A 15,430-nucleotide genomic window follows, 5' to 3' on the forward strand; every position below is an offset into this window, starting at 1 on the left:
GGATAAATTATGCAGCCCTATGGCTAGAGATTTTAAGCATGAATAAATTATGTTGTGCTGTGGTATACGTTTTAAATATGAATAAATTATGATTTTGAGAATTAAAAGTTTACAATGTTTCTACTTCCATTTTCATTAGGATATAATTTGTTTTTTTTTATTTAAGCTGTTATTTGTTTAAATATTTTTGACGTTGTTTAAGTAGAAATTCTTATTTTTTAATTTATTTTAATCCAGTTTTACACTACGTCAGCCGTTTAAACTTGACAATCACAGAACATTTTAATTGAATTATTTACCTGCTAAGAAAACAAGACGAAATTTTTAGTACTTTGCAGGTCCTATCACTACTGATCCTAAAGTAAGTAATTAATTCAAGAAGACAGTTGAACAAATTCTGGAGACAGAAGTTTAGTATGTTCTTTAATTTCATTCAACAACGATTGAATGTATGCTGACACATATATGATTTTTAGAACAAGTTGATTTTGGTAACTTCTTTGCTAGTTAACATAGATTTGTAAAAAATATAAAACCACTTGTGTCATAAACTAGAACTAAACGTCTCCGCTTATCAGTGCGTCTTCAGAGTATTTTAGGAAACAGTAAGCCATCTTTGTTGATGTTTAAAACGATCTTTCTTGTACTCTAATCTTTTTATGGTAACCAAAAATGTAGAAGCACTAGAAATATCATATTCTTTATTCAGTTTCCTAGAAATCGAAAACTGTGAAGTTTAAGTATCTAGAATGTTAAAGGTCCTCTTACTATCTAAAACTTATCTCGTAAGTTAATGAATTAAAAACAACCAATGCATTTTTATTACTTTTTTAAGGCATAAGAAAGTTTCAGATAGCTTTGCAGTGTCGTTTCACAGAATCAATAGAGTGTAATATTTATTTGAAACCATCGAAGATGGGGCGTAATTTATTCGCCATCCCAACAAATAAACATTCTATTATCAAAAATCTCATAAAACAAAATGCTGCTTTCAAGTTAGATTTGTTGTTAAACATTTCTTCAATGTTTTTGGAGCCATTGACGGCTTCGCTCAGATTGTCGTATTTCTTTTTCCCCTACGTCACAAATTGGATTCTCCCTCATCTTCCGCGCACTCTCAGTACGAATTGAACGGTTGCTGGTTATCCGCACCACAAATATCGGTAGACATGCCGTGAGAGGGACCTGGTGTGTGGTCATATAATCTAAGATTGGCTTGATATTTCCTTGAATAGTCCAACAAATACTAGTATTCGCAGTGTGTGCGGTGGAGAGTCTGAATATTCAGTAGCTTATGTCAAATTTTTTCTTTCTCTTTTATTCAGTGGCATACATACTCTCTCATCACCTTCCACAAAGAATACCCTTCTATATACAAAATACTATTATTTTCTTTATTGTTATGAACTGGAATTGAAGAGACTGATTACATTGGTTTGATTTGTACATGAAACGATTATTGAGAACTAAGTTGTCAGAACTCAATACCAGATCTGAGAGTTTTAAATTTACGTTTCTCAAGGAATTCTCTAGTGAAAATACAAAAGATTTTTGTTTCGATAATACTGATATGTGTTGTGAAAACTAACCATTGGTTGGAAGCTCCTTGTTTTCATACAATATCATTCATGATGGTGTCTATCTCTCACTAAAACTTATCTTAGATTTGCTATCAATAAAAAATTGTTTACTGGTATTAGAAGTTCAGAAGAATAGAAAAAAAAAGATTAGCTAAAGTGGTTATAAAGATACGGAGATACATCTCAAAGATAAATCTGTACATCATGCTGACCACAGATGTTACTGTCTTCTTCATGTTCTTGGCTATATTCCAGCATTTACAAGGTGAACCTCATAAGCGAAATACGCGCATCGTACAGACCAAGTATGGTTCTGTAAGAGGCATTATTAAACCTCTTTCAAACCGTCGTCTTCAACCTGTGGATGTCTTTCTCGGGGTTCCTTTCGCTAGTCCACCTATTGGCTCTCTTCGCTTCATGCCTCCTGTTACCCTTCCCAGATGGAAGGGTGTCAGAATGTCTGATAAACTAGCACCTGTTTGTCCACAGGTGTTTCCGGATATCCATAATGAAACTGAAGCCTTACAAAGAATGCCAGCTGGAAGACTAGCATATCTTCGAAGACTTCGACCTTATCTTCAGAACTACAGTGAAGATTGTCTCTATTTGAATATCTATGCTCCTGCAAAAGGTAAGAATTATAATGACTTGAAAATGTTAGAATAAAAACCCCCAACAGTTCCTAAGACAAGACCAGATTTACATTTCTCCGAACTTTACTATTTCAATGCCATGCTTGACATAATGAAACAAAATACAGGCAACAGTGAAAAGAGTTGATAACGGCCTTTATGAAAGACTCACTTGAAGAATCATAATCTACGTGAATGCTGAACAATGCGTACAGAGAAACTAATTCTTAAGTTTCCCCAGTGACTACATGCCCAACAATTTATCTACAACATTTACCTCTTCCCCAAAGATATCATACTAAATAATATACACACACACATACACATATAAACTAACTACCTTACCACCACGGGCTATGTGTTGAACAATATACGTATTGAAATTAGTTTGTCACGAAAACCTTTGTATAGAACGAATATGCATGAATAAACTACCTATCAACTTATGCTGCTTGCTAAATGGCATACATAAAGAAAAGTATTCACCCCTTCTAGCTGTGGACTGAATATTATAAGTCAACTATCTCGCCATGCAGAGTAGTAATATTGCTGTTGTAATTAAATATGATTGTGCCAGTATCAAAATAAAACTTTTTTTTTCCTTTAGTAACATAATTCCAGTGTTTGAATCCATATTAGTTTATACCTTAATGTTATACTTTTAGCTTAAGAGCATAAAATTTTAGAGTCCTGTGGACTTAAGATTATTAGCGTACATATGTAGAATAAATAATAACCAAAGAATAATGATACTTTATAGACTGTAGAAAATTATTTCGTCTTGTTGGTTTAAAAAAAAACATATCATGTTTCAGGTTTGTTTACATATAAATAAACAAAACCTTCAGAAAAGGATAAAAAAAGAATGTTTTCGGTGGGTAGCGTGTTTGTCTCACAGCAAAGCCACATTGGGTTATCTACTGAGTCTACCGAGGGGAATCGAACTCCTGATTTTAGCGTTGTAAATCCGTAAACTTACCGTTGTCCAGCAAGGGACAAAATGGTTTTGGACACCCATATCTACTTATCGAGAATTTAGTTTTTCTTAGAGCTGACAAGTTATTTTGATTGAAACAATTTCCTGTCAAAGCTCTTAAAAGTTGGCTATAGTTTTGAAATCAATTATCAAAATGAAATGTTAAATATTTGGAACATTTTATTTACCAATTATATGTTTTAAACTAAGTACAAAACTACACAGGAAACACAATTTTACAACGTAAAATGAACTTCAATATGGGCTGTGTGTGTACAAATCAACTACCTCGCCACTTCTGGCTGCTTACTGAATGTCATTCATAAAGAAGTATTCACCCCTTCTGACTGCGAGCTTAATATTATAAGTCAAGTACCTCGCTATGAACTACTGGCGAAATAGTAATGTTGCTGTTGTAATTGGAGATAAACACTTGTGGGCAGAAATGCCACTGTGCCACTAGTGGGGGTGGGGCATTTATGATAGTCTAAATGGTTTTTCAAAACAAACACAGGATATCTATTGATAGATGCTAGCTATAATGCAAATATGACAAAACTCCATATTAATTTTTATGAAACAAGTATTATATTTAAAGTATAACATTTCAAAAATATATTTATTCATGTGAATTATCTATAAATAATAATAATAAAAAACATTTTACAAATCATACCAAAAATCAAAATTCAGGTTCAGAAGAGTATTCGACTTTCGTTTGTTGTGCTTAACACGTAGAAATATTTTAACAGTATCAGAAATAACTATGGACAAGGTAGGAAAAATAGTGAAAAGGAAAAATGCTACAGATGTGTTAATCATTTGTGCTGAGAAAAGAAACTGTACCAGAATAAAAGGAAGCACTGATAGTGTGCACCGTAATTAATTGTCATCCAATCGATCAGAAACTGCCACAAAAACGTAAATACTATAAAAGTACAGACGCTCTTTAATAATAGTGGTAGTGTATACATAGCTATCTATGGCTCGCAGGACTGAAATACTGAGAAGAAATCGAAATATTAGCTGGTCTTTACGAAATATGTTTCAGTAGAAGTAGTATGTAAGCTTCTCAAGAGGATATATGAAACTAGCACTGTTCATAATAAAAGTGGCCGAATTAAGAAACCCACATTATCCTAAGTGGATGTTACGTAGCTCAGGGTATTTTTCTATAATACATGCAACATCTGGATACAGATTTTTCCAATGACCCTGCTAGATGTGAATGTTCCTTATAGTATAGTAAAATAAACATCAGCACTACTGGAAAGAGGTATCCATATCTAAAGTTCGAAACGAGTATCAGGCCCAAAGCTTGGAAAAAGGGAATATAGGCCTTTGAACACAAATGAACCAAAGTTCGATTTGTTCAGCAACAATCTAATATAGTTTGTTTATTGGTGACGATGAGAACAATATCACAGACAATGTACACCATTTACAATGAAGTATGGTGGAGTATTAGTACAAGTTTAGGTCTGTATCTCAATCAACAGTGTCATTAATCTGTATTGGTAGTTCTTTGTCTTCTGACAAGTGAAAGCCGGTTCGTATCCATCGTACCATTCCCTGAAGAACACAACTCTCAGGCTGAATCCATCTTCCAGCAAAATAATGATCTCAAGCGTACAGTAAATGTAATAAAACGATACATTGACGATCAATTGGTAGATGTAACACACACAATGATATCATGGCTTCCACAAATTCCAAATATGATGTTGTATAGGTTTGTGTAAGAACTGAAAAAAAACACACAAGGTGATCATAATGTTTCTCTGAATTGTGAGCAGTAATACAAAGCACTTAAAACAATAATTTTTTTATTTGTACTTTGATAAACTTTATGGAAGTAAGTACACAGGGTTTTTTTTAGTCTGCATAGTGGTGAAAACCTAATATGTATTCTACACATTACTAGCTTTTCTCTTTTATTCTACCTCTCGTATTCCGAAAATAAGTGCGAATTCGGTCACGACTGTAGAAAATTCTAATTTAAAATATCTCAAGAAACTGAAATCTCTATGTCTATTTTAAAAACAACTATCCTGAAACTTTGTTTGCGAATCAGCTTATCAAACAATAGTATCTGATACCAACATTAGTTGTTATTAATACTATTTTCAAAAATGTTACACTTCTTTCAAAATCTAACAGCGTTTGTTCAGGAAATATGAAATATTTTTACCAGGTTCAGGTTTTTGCATTAATAGTTAAATGTCATAAAGATTTATTCATGGCTGAGAATTTTCGAACTTTATACGTTCCTTGTCCAAGAGATGTATAGAGCAATTATGTTTTCATCGCTATAAACTATGCGTTATGTAACCGTTATTTGTTTATTTGGCTTCGTTTTTCAAACATGAAAGGCAGTTTCTGAGAGTTGAGATGTCTAGCGTTGATTAAAATACTCACTTATCACGAAAGGCATTGGAGATAAATGTCTTGCTTGTTTGTTTGCTTGTTTTGAATTTCGCGCAAAGCTACTCGAGGGCTATCTGCGCTAGCCGTCCCTAATTTAGCAGTGTAAGACTAGAGAGAAGGCAGCTAGTCATCACCACCCACTGCAAATTCAAACCAACGAATAGTGGGATTGACCGTCACTTATAACGCCCCCACGGCTGAGAGGGCGAGCATGTTTGGTGCGACCGGGATTCGAGCCCGCGATCCTCGGAAAACGAGTCAAACGCCTTAACAAGCTTGGCCATGTCGGGCCCGGAGATAAATGTTATATACTTTTAAATACGATTTCATACTATCTAGAACTTACAATCATTTATCTTCTATTTAGTTTGATTGCTTAGAATTAAGCATAAAGATACACAATGGGCTATCTGGTCTCTGCCCATCACAGGTATCGAAACCCAATTTCTCTTGGCGTGAGTCCGCAGATATACCACTGTGCCGCTAGAAGGCCTTTCTTTAGATAACTTAAAATTGATATTAAAGCAGGTTATTGGATGTAAATATTGTAATGTAAATGATTGGCTCAAACATCATTCATAATGCTAGACTTACAATATTTCATTCTTGCGGGAGAGCTTTTATTGTTTCAACAAAGCAGTGAAATATCCACGAATAATTATAAGAAAATGAAATTAAAATCACGTACAGAAAAATCAAAAACTGACGTGTTTTAATTGGCCATTATGATGACTAACTATCAGGTTCCACACTAGGCTACTTGATGATGGCTGATTGAACATTTTGATGACTGACTGGCAGATACCACAAGAGACCATTTGTTGATGTCTATGAAGTTCCACACTAGGCTACTTGATGTTAGCTGATTGACCATTACGATGACTGACTTCCTTCTAGTCTTAAACCTCTAAATTAGGGACGGCTAGCGCAGATAGCCGTCATGTAGCATTGCGCGAAATTTAGAAACAAACAAACAATGAATACTTGCAGAACACTTTAAATCAATCCTCATAGCCAGTCCCTTATTTCACGAACACTTAAGCCTTCTTACCTAATTGAAAAATTTCCTCAATCCTTGGAGTAGTCTTTATCCTAAATAATCTATTTTTACGAGAGTAGTATTTGGTTTTGTTGATACGTTTCGAAATGATCTTGAAGTATTCGACAAATCCTAAATCAAATCTTTTGGTACGTTTACTAGATTTTTTTTATCCCCTGGGAAACAGCAGCTTGACCTCCTGCTGCACAGTATCGATCTCATGGTCGATTTTCTTACTGTCATACAGAAATGTTTCTCAGCAATGTTCGTTTTTCTCTGCACATAGGGCCAGAACGTTTACTCTTTTCATAATCAACGCTAAAGACAGTGCGTCGTCTGATTGGGAAAGCACACTTGCTACCAAATTCTTTTTCGCTGGTGAATAAATAAGAGTAACATATTAAAGAACATAACCTCTGAGCGTGAGTAAATAAGAAGCGTGACTTTACACGAAAATCTCTTACATTTTTAAGTTGGAATTCAATATAACAATAGACAGAAAGTTTTAAGTCATTAAACACTTTACTTGTCTATCTATCTATGTAAGCATTTGATAAAATATTTTTGTTTCGGATTTAATTTTCTGTGAGAACTATGTATCAATTATATTATTTGATATGTTTCTAATATATATATATATATATATTACTTTCATATCTGGTCTGGCTCAACTCGTAACCCGAGGGTCGCGGGTTCAAATCCCCTTCACACCAAACATGCTCACCCTTTCAGCTGTGGGGGCGTTATAAAGTGACGGTCAATCCAACTATTCGTTGGTAAAAGAGTAGCCCAAGAGTTGGCGGTGGGTGGTGATGAGTAGCTGCCTTCCCTCTAGTCTTACACTGTTAAATTAGGGACGGCTAGCACAGATAGCCCTCAAGTAGCTTTGTGCGAAATTCAAAAACAAACAAACCCACTAGTCTTACACTGCTAAATTAGGGACGGCTAGCGCAGATACCTTTCGTGTAGCTTTGCGCGAAATTGAAAAATAAACAAACGAACAGTCTAGTCTGGTCACATAAGATTTTTTTACGGTCTGTTGAGAGAGACTGAAAACATCAGAAGTAAAAATAGTTTCTGAAAATGATTTACTTTTCCGTAAATAAGTGTATCTAACACAAGCTACTTGAAAGAGTGCGTGCTCAAAATAATTTTATTAGCATTGTTCCTCTTACACTTTTTACCTTTCCAGTTAATCAAATTGTTCGAATTCTTCGTTAATAACGTTTTCAATATAGATACCGTGTTTCTCCGAAAATAAGACAGGGCTTATATTAATTTTCACTCCAAAATATGACACTAGGGCTTATTTTCGGGGGATGTCTTATTTTGATATATTAAAAAAATGAAGTTACAAAGTAAAACTATTAAACTAACCATTTAAAATAAACTACTATTAAACTATTAAACTAACTGATTAATGCTTAAACAAACTAATTAACTAACTATTAAACTAATTAATAAATTATTTTTTTTTATTTCTTTCCTCTTCCTGCCACTCTTAACTAAGGCTTATTTTAAGGGTAGGGCTTATATTAAAACTATCCCCAAAAATCACACTAGGTCTTATTTTATGGGTAGGTCTTATTATCGGAGAAACACGGTAGGTACTTAAATATTATGTTGAAGTATATGAATACGAACTTTCTTTATTTTTGATGCTATTTATTTACAATTCTAGTGAACCATAAATGGTTGTTACATTGAAGGAAAGTTATTGATGAATAAGCTTGGAGTATTTTATGTCGTTTTTGAATGTAACTATACGTAGCTGTTAAAATATAGTTTTCGAAATAGCATTAAGTAATCCAGTTTATCTCTAAACACTTGTTCTAGTTTTGAAGACGTAAACTACTTTTATCAGTTTAGCTTACATCTTTGTTGAAAACTGGTTGATCGCAATCCTGTTTTATTCCCCAAGAATATTAGTTTATTTGCTTTATATCCCCCGCTGGTACGGCATTAAGTCTACGGAGTAAAAACGCTAAAATCAACGGTTTTGATTCCCCTCTGTGGACTCAGCAGATAGCCCGATGTGACTTTGCTATGAGAAAACACATTTTTTTGTTTAGTGTCAAAACTCGATTTTTACCGTTATACCACTGAGCTATACTGGGGAGAAGGACCTACCCACGCTAAAATCTTGTATCTTATGATGCTTCTCCTTATGTTACTCCTGACGCAGTAATGTTTAGTTATATTTAATAACAACAGCATATAGTAGTGTGTTGAATTATACCTCGTGATTTGTAGTTCCTCGGCTGCTTTCGCTAATAATCCTTAATTATCATTCGTTTCAGGTTTTATGGCCAACAATTACTAAAATATACCTGACTCATGTCCTCCCTTCCATCATTGCAAATGCATCTACTTCCAAATCAGGATACTTAAATGTGCTTGTTGCTGTTTTACTAAACTCAATCAATAAACACAACGAATAAAACTCTAGTAAGCTTTCTGAACATATTAAATGTTGCTGTCACCAAACCTGTAGGCACTTTGGTTTTTTTTTCGGTTTTTTTTTTGCCAGATTTTGTGAAAACGTTAGTTCTTTATATAAGTCAATCTACTGGAATATATTTTCAGTTTGAACATTATATTGATGAAAAGTTTAATACTGGTTTCTTTAAGTATCAAACTAATGTTTTATCAGTATATTACTCTAATATGTATTTTGTTTGCTAATGTATTCATTTTTAGTTGAGTAGTAAGTTTTTTTAAACGTTATTTGCATTTTTGTAAGAGTAAAAATAGATTACAATTTTTACAATATATTTATCTTATAAATTAAGTGGAACTCAAATCTACACTATTGTCTTTCCCTTCAGGTTTCAAAGTAATAAGGCTTAAATAACGAAACTCAAAGGTCATACTTCATTGGCTTTTTCGCTACGCCCCCCAGTGACAGGGCGATATGGTTGCAGAATTATAACTTTGCAAACCGGATTTCGTTACATGTGGTGGGAGGAACACATTGTGTAGCTTTGCACTTAACTTCAAACAAAATTTTCGCTACAAAAGTTAAAATTATGCCAATGGTTTTCGCTCACGTAGGAAACTACTTATAAGCATTTTCGTTTGTTTTTTAAGATATATATATATATCCTTTTAGGGGATATAATACTTTCTTTTCTGGCTCACGGATTTCTCTCAAAACAACTGTAAGAGGAAGAGCTAACGGGAAGCTCGAAGGATACAAATAACGGTGTGTGTGCCTGTCTTGTTATCTCTTTGACCTCTAACTGAGTTCGTTCGGAAGAAAAGTCGGAACATGGAATAGTCTTTATTTACACTGCAAAAACACTATAACGGTTACTAACATAAGACCAAACAAAACAGGGCAAATGAGTCTGTGGTATGTCGGGCTGGTGAAAGAGAAAGAAGGGAAGTGAAATCTTTGTACGCTTTCTCTCTCATCAGCCCAGTGTATGCCTTCCCTTGTAAGTTAACTTAATGTTACAAACAGAAACAAACCGAAAGTTGAAATGAAAAAAGATAGATGAAATAAACAATTAGAACTTGAAATAAAGCTCAGTCACATACTAATATCAGCTAAAGAAGTGAATAAAGGAAAAACCTCAATCTGAGAAAACTATAAGTCTACTAAAGTTAGGTTACAAAAAATTAAACTGAGGAAAACTATAAGTTTACTAAACTTTAATTTACCAAAAAACTTTAAGCCTACTAAACTTTAATTTACCAAAAAAGATAAACTGAGAAAAACTGTAAGCCTACTAAACGTTAAGTTACAGAAAAAATAACCTGAGGAAAACTATAAGTCTATTAAACATTAAACTACAGAGACAAATCAAACTGAGAAAACCTGTAAGTCTACTGAACGTTAAGCTATAGAAAAATCTCAACAAAATTTACGAAACAATGGAGAAAAGGACCTGGTTGTAATTATAAAACACAATAACAACCTCACCAAGGTTTGCACACCAAACCTCTTCTGCACGTGGCCTTAATCCTCTTGTGCCCCGAGAGCTACTGTTCAGGAAATCCCAGGCCCTTACCCGATTTACTGACAGAAAAGACAGCTTTGTATTCCCAAGCGTCATGTGCTCTCTTCCCTTCAACAAACTCGCTTAATTACCGATCAGCGTAGAGGTCCTGAGCAGAGCAAGAAAGAAACGAAGCTAAGATGGATTAACTTTAACGACTTTCCACTTCCAAACTGAACTGAAATAAAATGCAAAAATTTCGATTTTAAAACATTTTTTTTAACTTCACGTTAGCTAAGGGAATAGAAAACATATGGTACTCTCCTATACCACATGTATTAAAAACAGTTTTTTTTATTTCTGTTTGCTTTTTCCCAGATGACTATTAATGCAGTTGAGTATGAGTTATGTTAATATTAGCATCTGGATTATAATACAGAATCATTAGTTATAGAAACTGTTCGATATTGGAATTACACATGCACAAATGTTTCTCTTTTTTATTTCTCAAAGTTGTTTTTATCTTTAACTGTGTGTTGCTAATAGTATTATTCTATTATTCTCGTCTTTATTATATGTATTATTGTTTTCGCGATGTTTCGAAACGTTCTAAAAATAATAACACATATAACTCATTGTCTCAATCATTCCGCAAGACTTTCACGGTACATGCTCCAATGCTGAAAAAACCATAATATATATTAGAGTTACTTGAATAACTTGCCTTAATGTTATTTACGGGGTGTTGTTAATGTTCTTTTGTACAGGTGCACCACCTGTTTAGACAAAAAAAAATAATAATGTTTTACTACTGTGGAAAGCGTCAATATGTGTAGCCTTATATTCTGATCTGTTCATGTAAAATACTCATGCTTAAGGAATGATTATTTGTTTCGTTTAGCAGGAATATGAATCAATTTTCCTTTGAGGAAACTGTAGTGTGGCAGTTATTAAGACTTCAGAGTTTATTTAAAGTACAATGTAAGTTATTTAAAGCGAGCCTTGTAGAATTGAAAGCACTTTGAGATGATAAATGTATATCGTCAAGATGTATTTGTCAATCTTTCTTGCACATATTTGCTTTGTAAAGCCACAAATGATGTCAAAAATAAAGACAACAGGGGTAATCCAACAATGAGTACAGACAATCAAATATATTATTCTATCGTTCTTGTTTATAAAGATTAGAATGTATCGTGTCATCGTTTGGGTCCACTCGTTGTTCACAATATTTTTTTACCGTAAACCCAATAATATCTCCTGAAGTACGGTTAATCTCAAACCCATATACAAAACACATAACAAAAGCACAATAATACAAAGTAATAAAACGATGTATGTCGAACATTCTAACCAATCATGTTAATAAAAATAACATCGTATAATTAATACAGAAATGTCTTACTTACAGAATACATAAACATTCATTGTTAACTTTAAATACTATCGCATATTTAGTATTGTTAAATATTTAACATCATAACGGTATGTAGGCTACAATTCACACAACACTATCACAATATTTTGTGACCAATAAGAACCTATGAAGCAGCTTCAACAGTGTAACTTTATAGAACCCTGGTATCTCAGATACATGTTGCTATTTAACTGGCCCACTAGTATCTCTGCGCTATGTCTACAGGCTTACGATGCTAAATCACACGTAGCTCATTGTTATAATATTTATGACTAGTAACAAATAAACTGATCTAATATAACTCTTGATTTTGATTAAATATTTTACGGAATTTCCTACTTTGCCTTAAATTTATATGCATCGTATGAGCATTATTTCGAATCTCAAATTTAGTGTTTTTTTACTGTTGTGAAGTACTAAAAATCCATCCATTTAGTTCGGTCGATACTGTTTTCCCCAAAAACAAAAATAAATTCATTAACAGAAACAAAAATAATTCCTGTATTAATATATCGATTGTAACTTGAAGCAATATATCAGGATAATTACACATTGAAAAACATAACAACTTAAGAGCATTACTTACGTTTCTCAATTAACTTTGATTTAATGTTTGAAAATAAAAAGCTCAATAATGTATTTTTAAAAGGTCTATGACACTAAGTGGTTGATTTCTGATACTTCATTGAAAGCTTACTGAAAGAAAGACACTGCTCTCCAACCAGTTAGATAAAATCGCACCGAAGAATCAAGGCTAACTAAAATTATAAAAACTACATACAGCTCTCTAAATTCCTTCCAATGTAAAGAAAACATGGAGGTTGATAAACTGATTGCTCAGAGTGTGTTACAAATATGAAGCTTTACAGTACACATCTTCTAAACCTTGTTGAATCATTTAAATACAAATCAAGTGACAAACAATATATACAACATATAAACATTTCATATCAAGAATATGTTGACATATTATTTGAAAAACAAATTTTTTGTTACTTGTCGAATCATTCCAGAGTGGACAGAATCGTATTTTAATTCTAAATATTCTTATTTGAATTAATTTGCAATACATTGGAAGAAAGACTGTAAAAATGCCGAAGACATTTAATTTATTGCGTACACAACGTATTTTTAACATGTATTCCAATGTTTCTAACTAAACTCGGGTGTTAAAACCAAGATCGTTATATAAACACAACCATCTGTTTAAAAATCAGATATTTTTAATCTTCAAAGGAAAGTTTCCATGTTAGGTGATTTAGGATAAAACAATGTAAAAACACCCTTAAGTTTGATGATAAATTGAGCTGTACACTAGAAGTTCACAACAGTTTATAGTACTGTGTAATATTTGGTAACGGATATCTTAGTGGTTTCTTATTGTAAGTAAATGTTGATATTTTATTGAGTGTATTGTAATATACAACAACGTATTTTGTGTTTGGTGAAAAACACCTATAACGAGTAACAAGGTGGGGAGGTATTTCAGTATGTAGCACCTCATGCTAATTCGAACCGTGTGTGCAATAAAACAGATGCGTGTGGAAATTGACAGTTTATACACACAGTTCACTGTATACAAGTAAACGTATTATTATGCATCAGGAGTACTGATGTACGATCCGTATTAAAAGTCTAGTGCTTAATGATATTGGTGTGCTCACGAATCTTTCATCGATATTTGTGGTTATAAAATTTTTAAAACTAGAAATTTGGAATTTAATAGTTTTTATTCCGGATTGTGTTTTTCTCCTTGTTTTTTATTATTGTAAAGCTTTTCCATTCAATCAAAAACCTGGAAGTCAGCAATTTTTCTCTCATATTGCCATTTCCTGTCCTAGCTACACATTTCAACTTATACGTTATTGTAGGAATGTTCTCTGTTGATTAAGAAAATTGATAAAAGCAAAATATTATATTTAAGTGATCGTTCAAGACGTTTGGTATACAGTTAACTTCGTTATTTTTAATTGTTTATCAAGGATAAAATGAAAAAAGTATGTGATAATAAACATCTTTCATACTTTTATCAAACTGGTTACATTTATTTTCCAGAAATCCCAAATGTTGAGTGCGTAATCTAGAGTTATACAAAATATTTTATATACGTATATATAGTAATACGGCCTGGCATGGCCAGGCGCGTTAAGGCGTGCGCTTCGTAATCTGAGGGTCGCGGGCTCGCGCCCGAGTCGCGCTAAACATGCTCGCCCTCCCAGTCGTCGGGACGTTATAATGTGACGGTCAATCCCACTAGTCGTTGGTAAAAGAGTAGCCCAAGAGTTGGCGGTGGGTGGTGATGACTAGCTGCCTTCCCTCTAGTCTTACACTTCTAAATTAGGGACGGCTAGCACAGATAGCCCTCGAGTAGCTTTGTGCGAATTTCAAAAACAAATATATAGTAATTTTTTGTCATTTTTCACCAAATTACTTTTTAATTATTCAAAAGGAGAAGAATATTTTAGAAATTCGCTAAATTTCATAATTTTCAGACAAATGAACTTCGACATCAAATTTGTTATAAAATAGTTTGTCTACAAGATCGATTGTTTCAGTAGTGAGCGCCGCAAAAAAATTATTCCTATCGTATTTCTCGGTGAGAATTTTAAAACGTTTTCTTGACACTGTTTTGATTTCACTTCTTGAAATCATTATAATTATAAGATATTAGGGAATTTTACTGTAGAATGCAACGTTTGTTGAATATTTTTCCTCACTATTTTTAGTCGTATAGCAATAAAAAAAATCAAATAATAAATAAGTATAATTCAAGAAACAAAAAAAAGATTAAATTGTGTAAATGAATTAATCTAAATACACAGTTTTGCATGCGAATGAGTTTAGATAAAGCTATGAATATGGATCAGTTAAATATACCGTCATGCATGCGTATCAGTCTGAATGTATTAACCTAAACATCAATCAATGCGTACGGTTAAATATAAATACACAGACAGATCACATTATTAAGATTTCCCCTCTCATGTAATGAACATTTTAAGTACGTGCATATATAAAAAGAGACTGATCATGTGGTTTCTCAAGTGATACTTTGAGCCTTATAAACACATAAATACAGCCATATTACAGTTACTCTGTACAACACTGAGAAGAAGCATGGATCTGTAAAACGTGATATGATAGTAAGTACATGTGTGGCAGAAATACTGTGTTAAAGACTGTACGAAGCATTTTGTTTTCAAAATCTATCAGAATATAAAATATTTTGAATTGTAAAAAAAAAAACTGAGCTGATCATTGCTGGTAATTGACTGTGACTGCTATGGTAACAGGTAATATATTCATTGAATGATTTGATCAAAATTGTTCAGGATTTGGCTAACTTCAACCGTAACTATGGTGACAGAAAACATTTTTATCCGTAACTATGCAAAGGACGTTGTAACTAATACCA

General features: G+C 33.1%; 1 protein-coding gene across 2 annotated transcripts in view; it reads left to right on the plus strand.

The window, feature by feature from the left end:
• Positions 1 to 1,177: 1,177 nt before the first annotated feature.
• The window catches only part of LOC143245608 (neuroligin-4, X-linked-like), a 94,015-nt gene continuing 79,762 nt past the window's right edge, over positions 1,178 to 15,430 (plus strand). For both annotated transcript variants that reach the window (XM_076491973.1, XM_076491966.1), the window contains exon 1: positions 1,178 to 2,211. In XM_076491973.1, the coding sequence (XP_076348088.1) occupies positions 1,785 to 2,211 (427 nt within the window). In that variant the 5' untranslated portion in view covers positions 1,178 to 1,784. The remainder of the gene's footprint in view (positions 2,212 to 15,430) is intronic.

This window comes from Tachypleus tridentatus, chromosome 1 (assembly GCF_004210375.1).
Source record: "Tachypleus tridentatus isolate NWPU-2018 chromosome 1, ASM421037v1, whole genome shotgun sequence".
In the NCBI taxonomy this organism is placed as follows: Eukaryota; Metazoa; Arthropoda; class Merostomata; order Xiphosura; family Limulidae; genus Tachypleus; species Tachypleus tridentatus.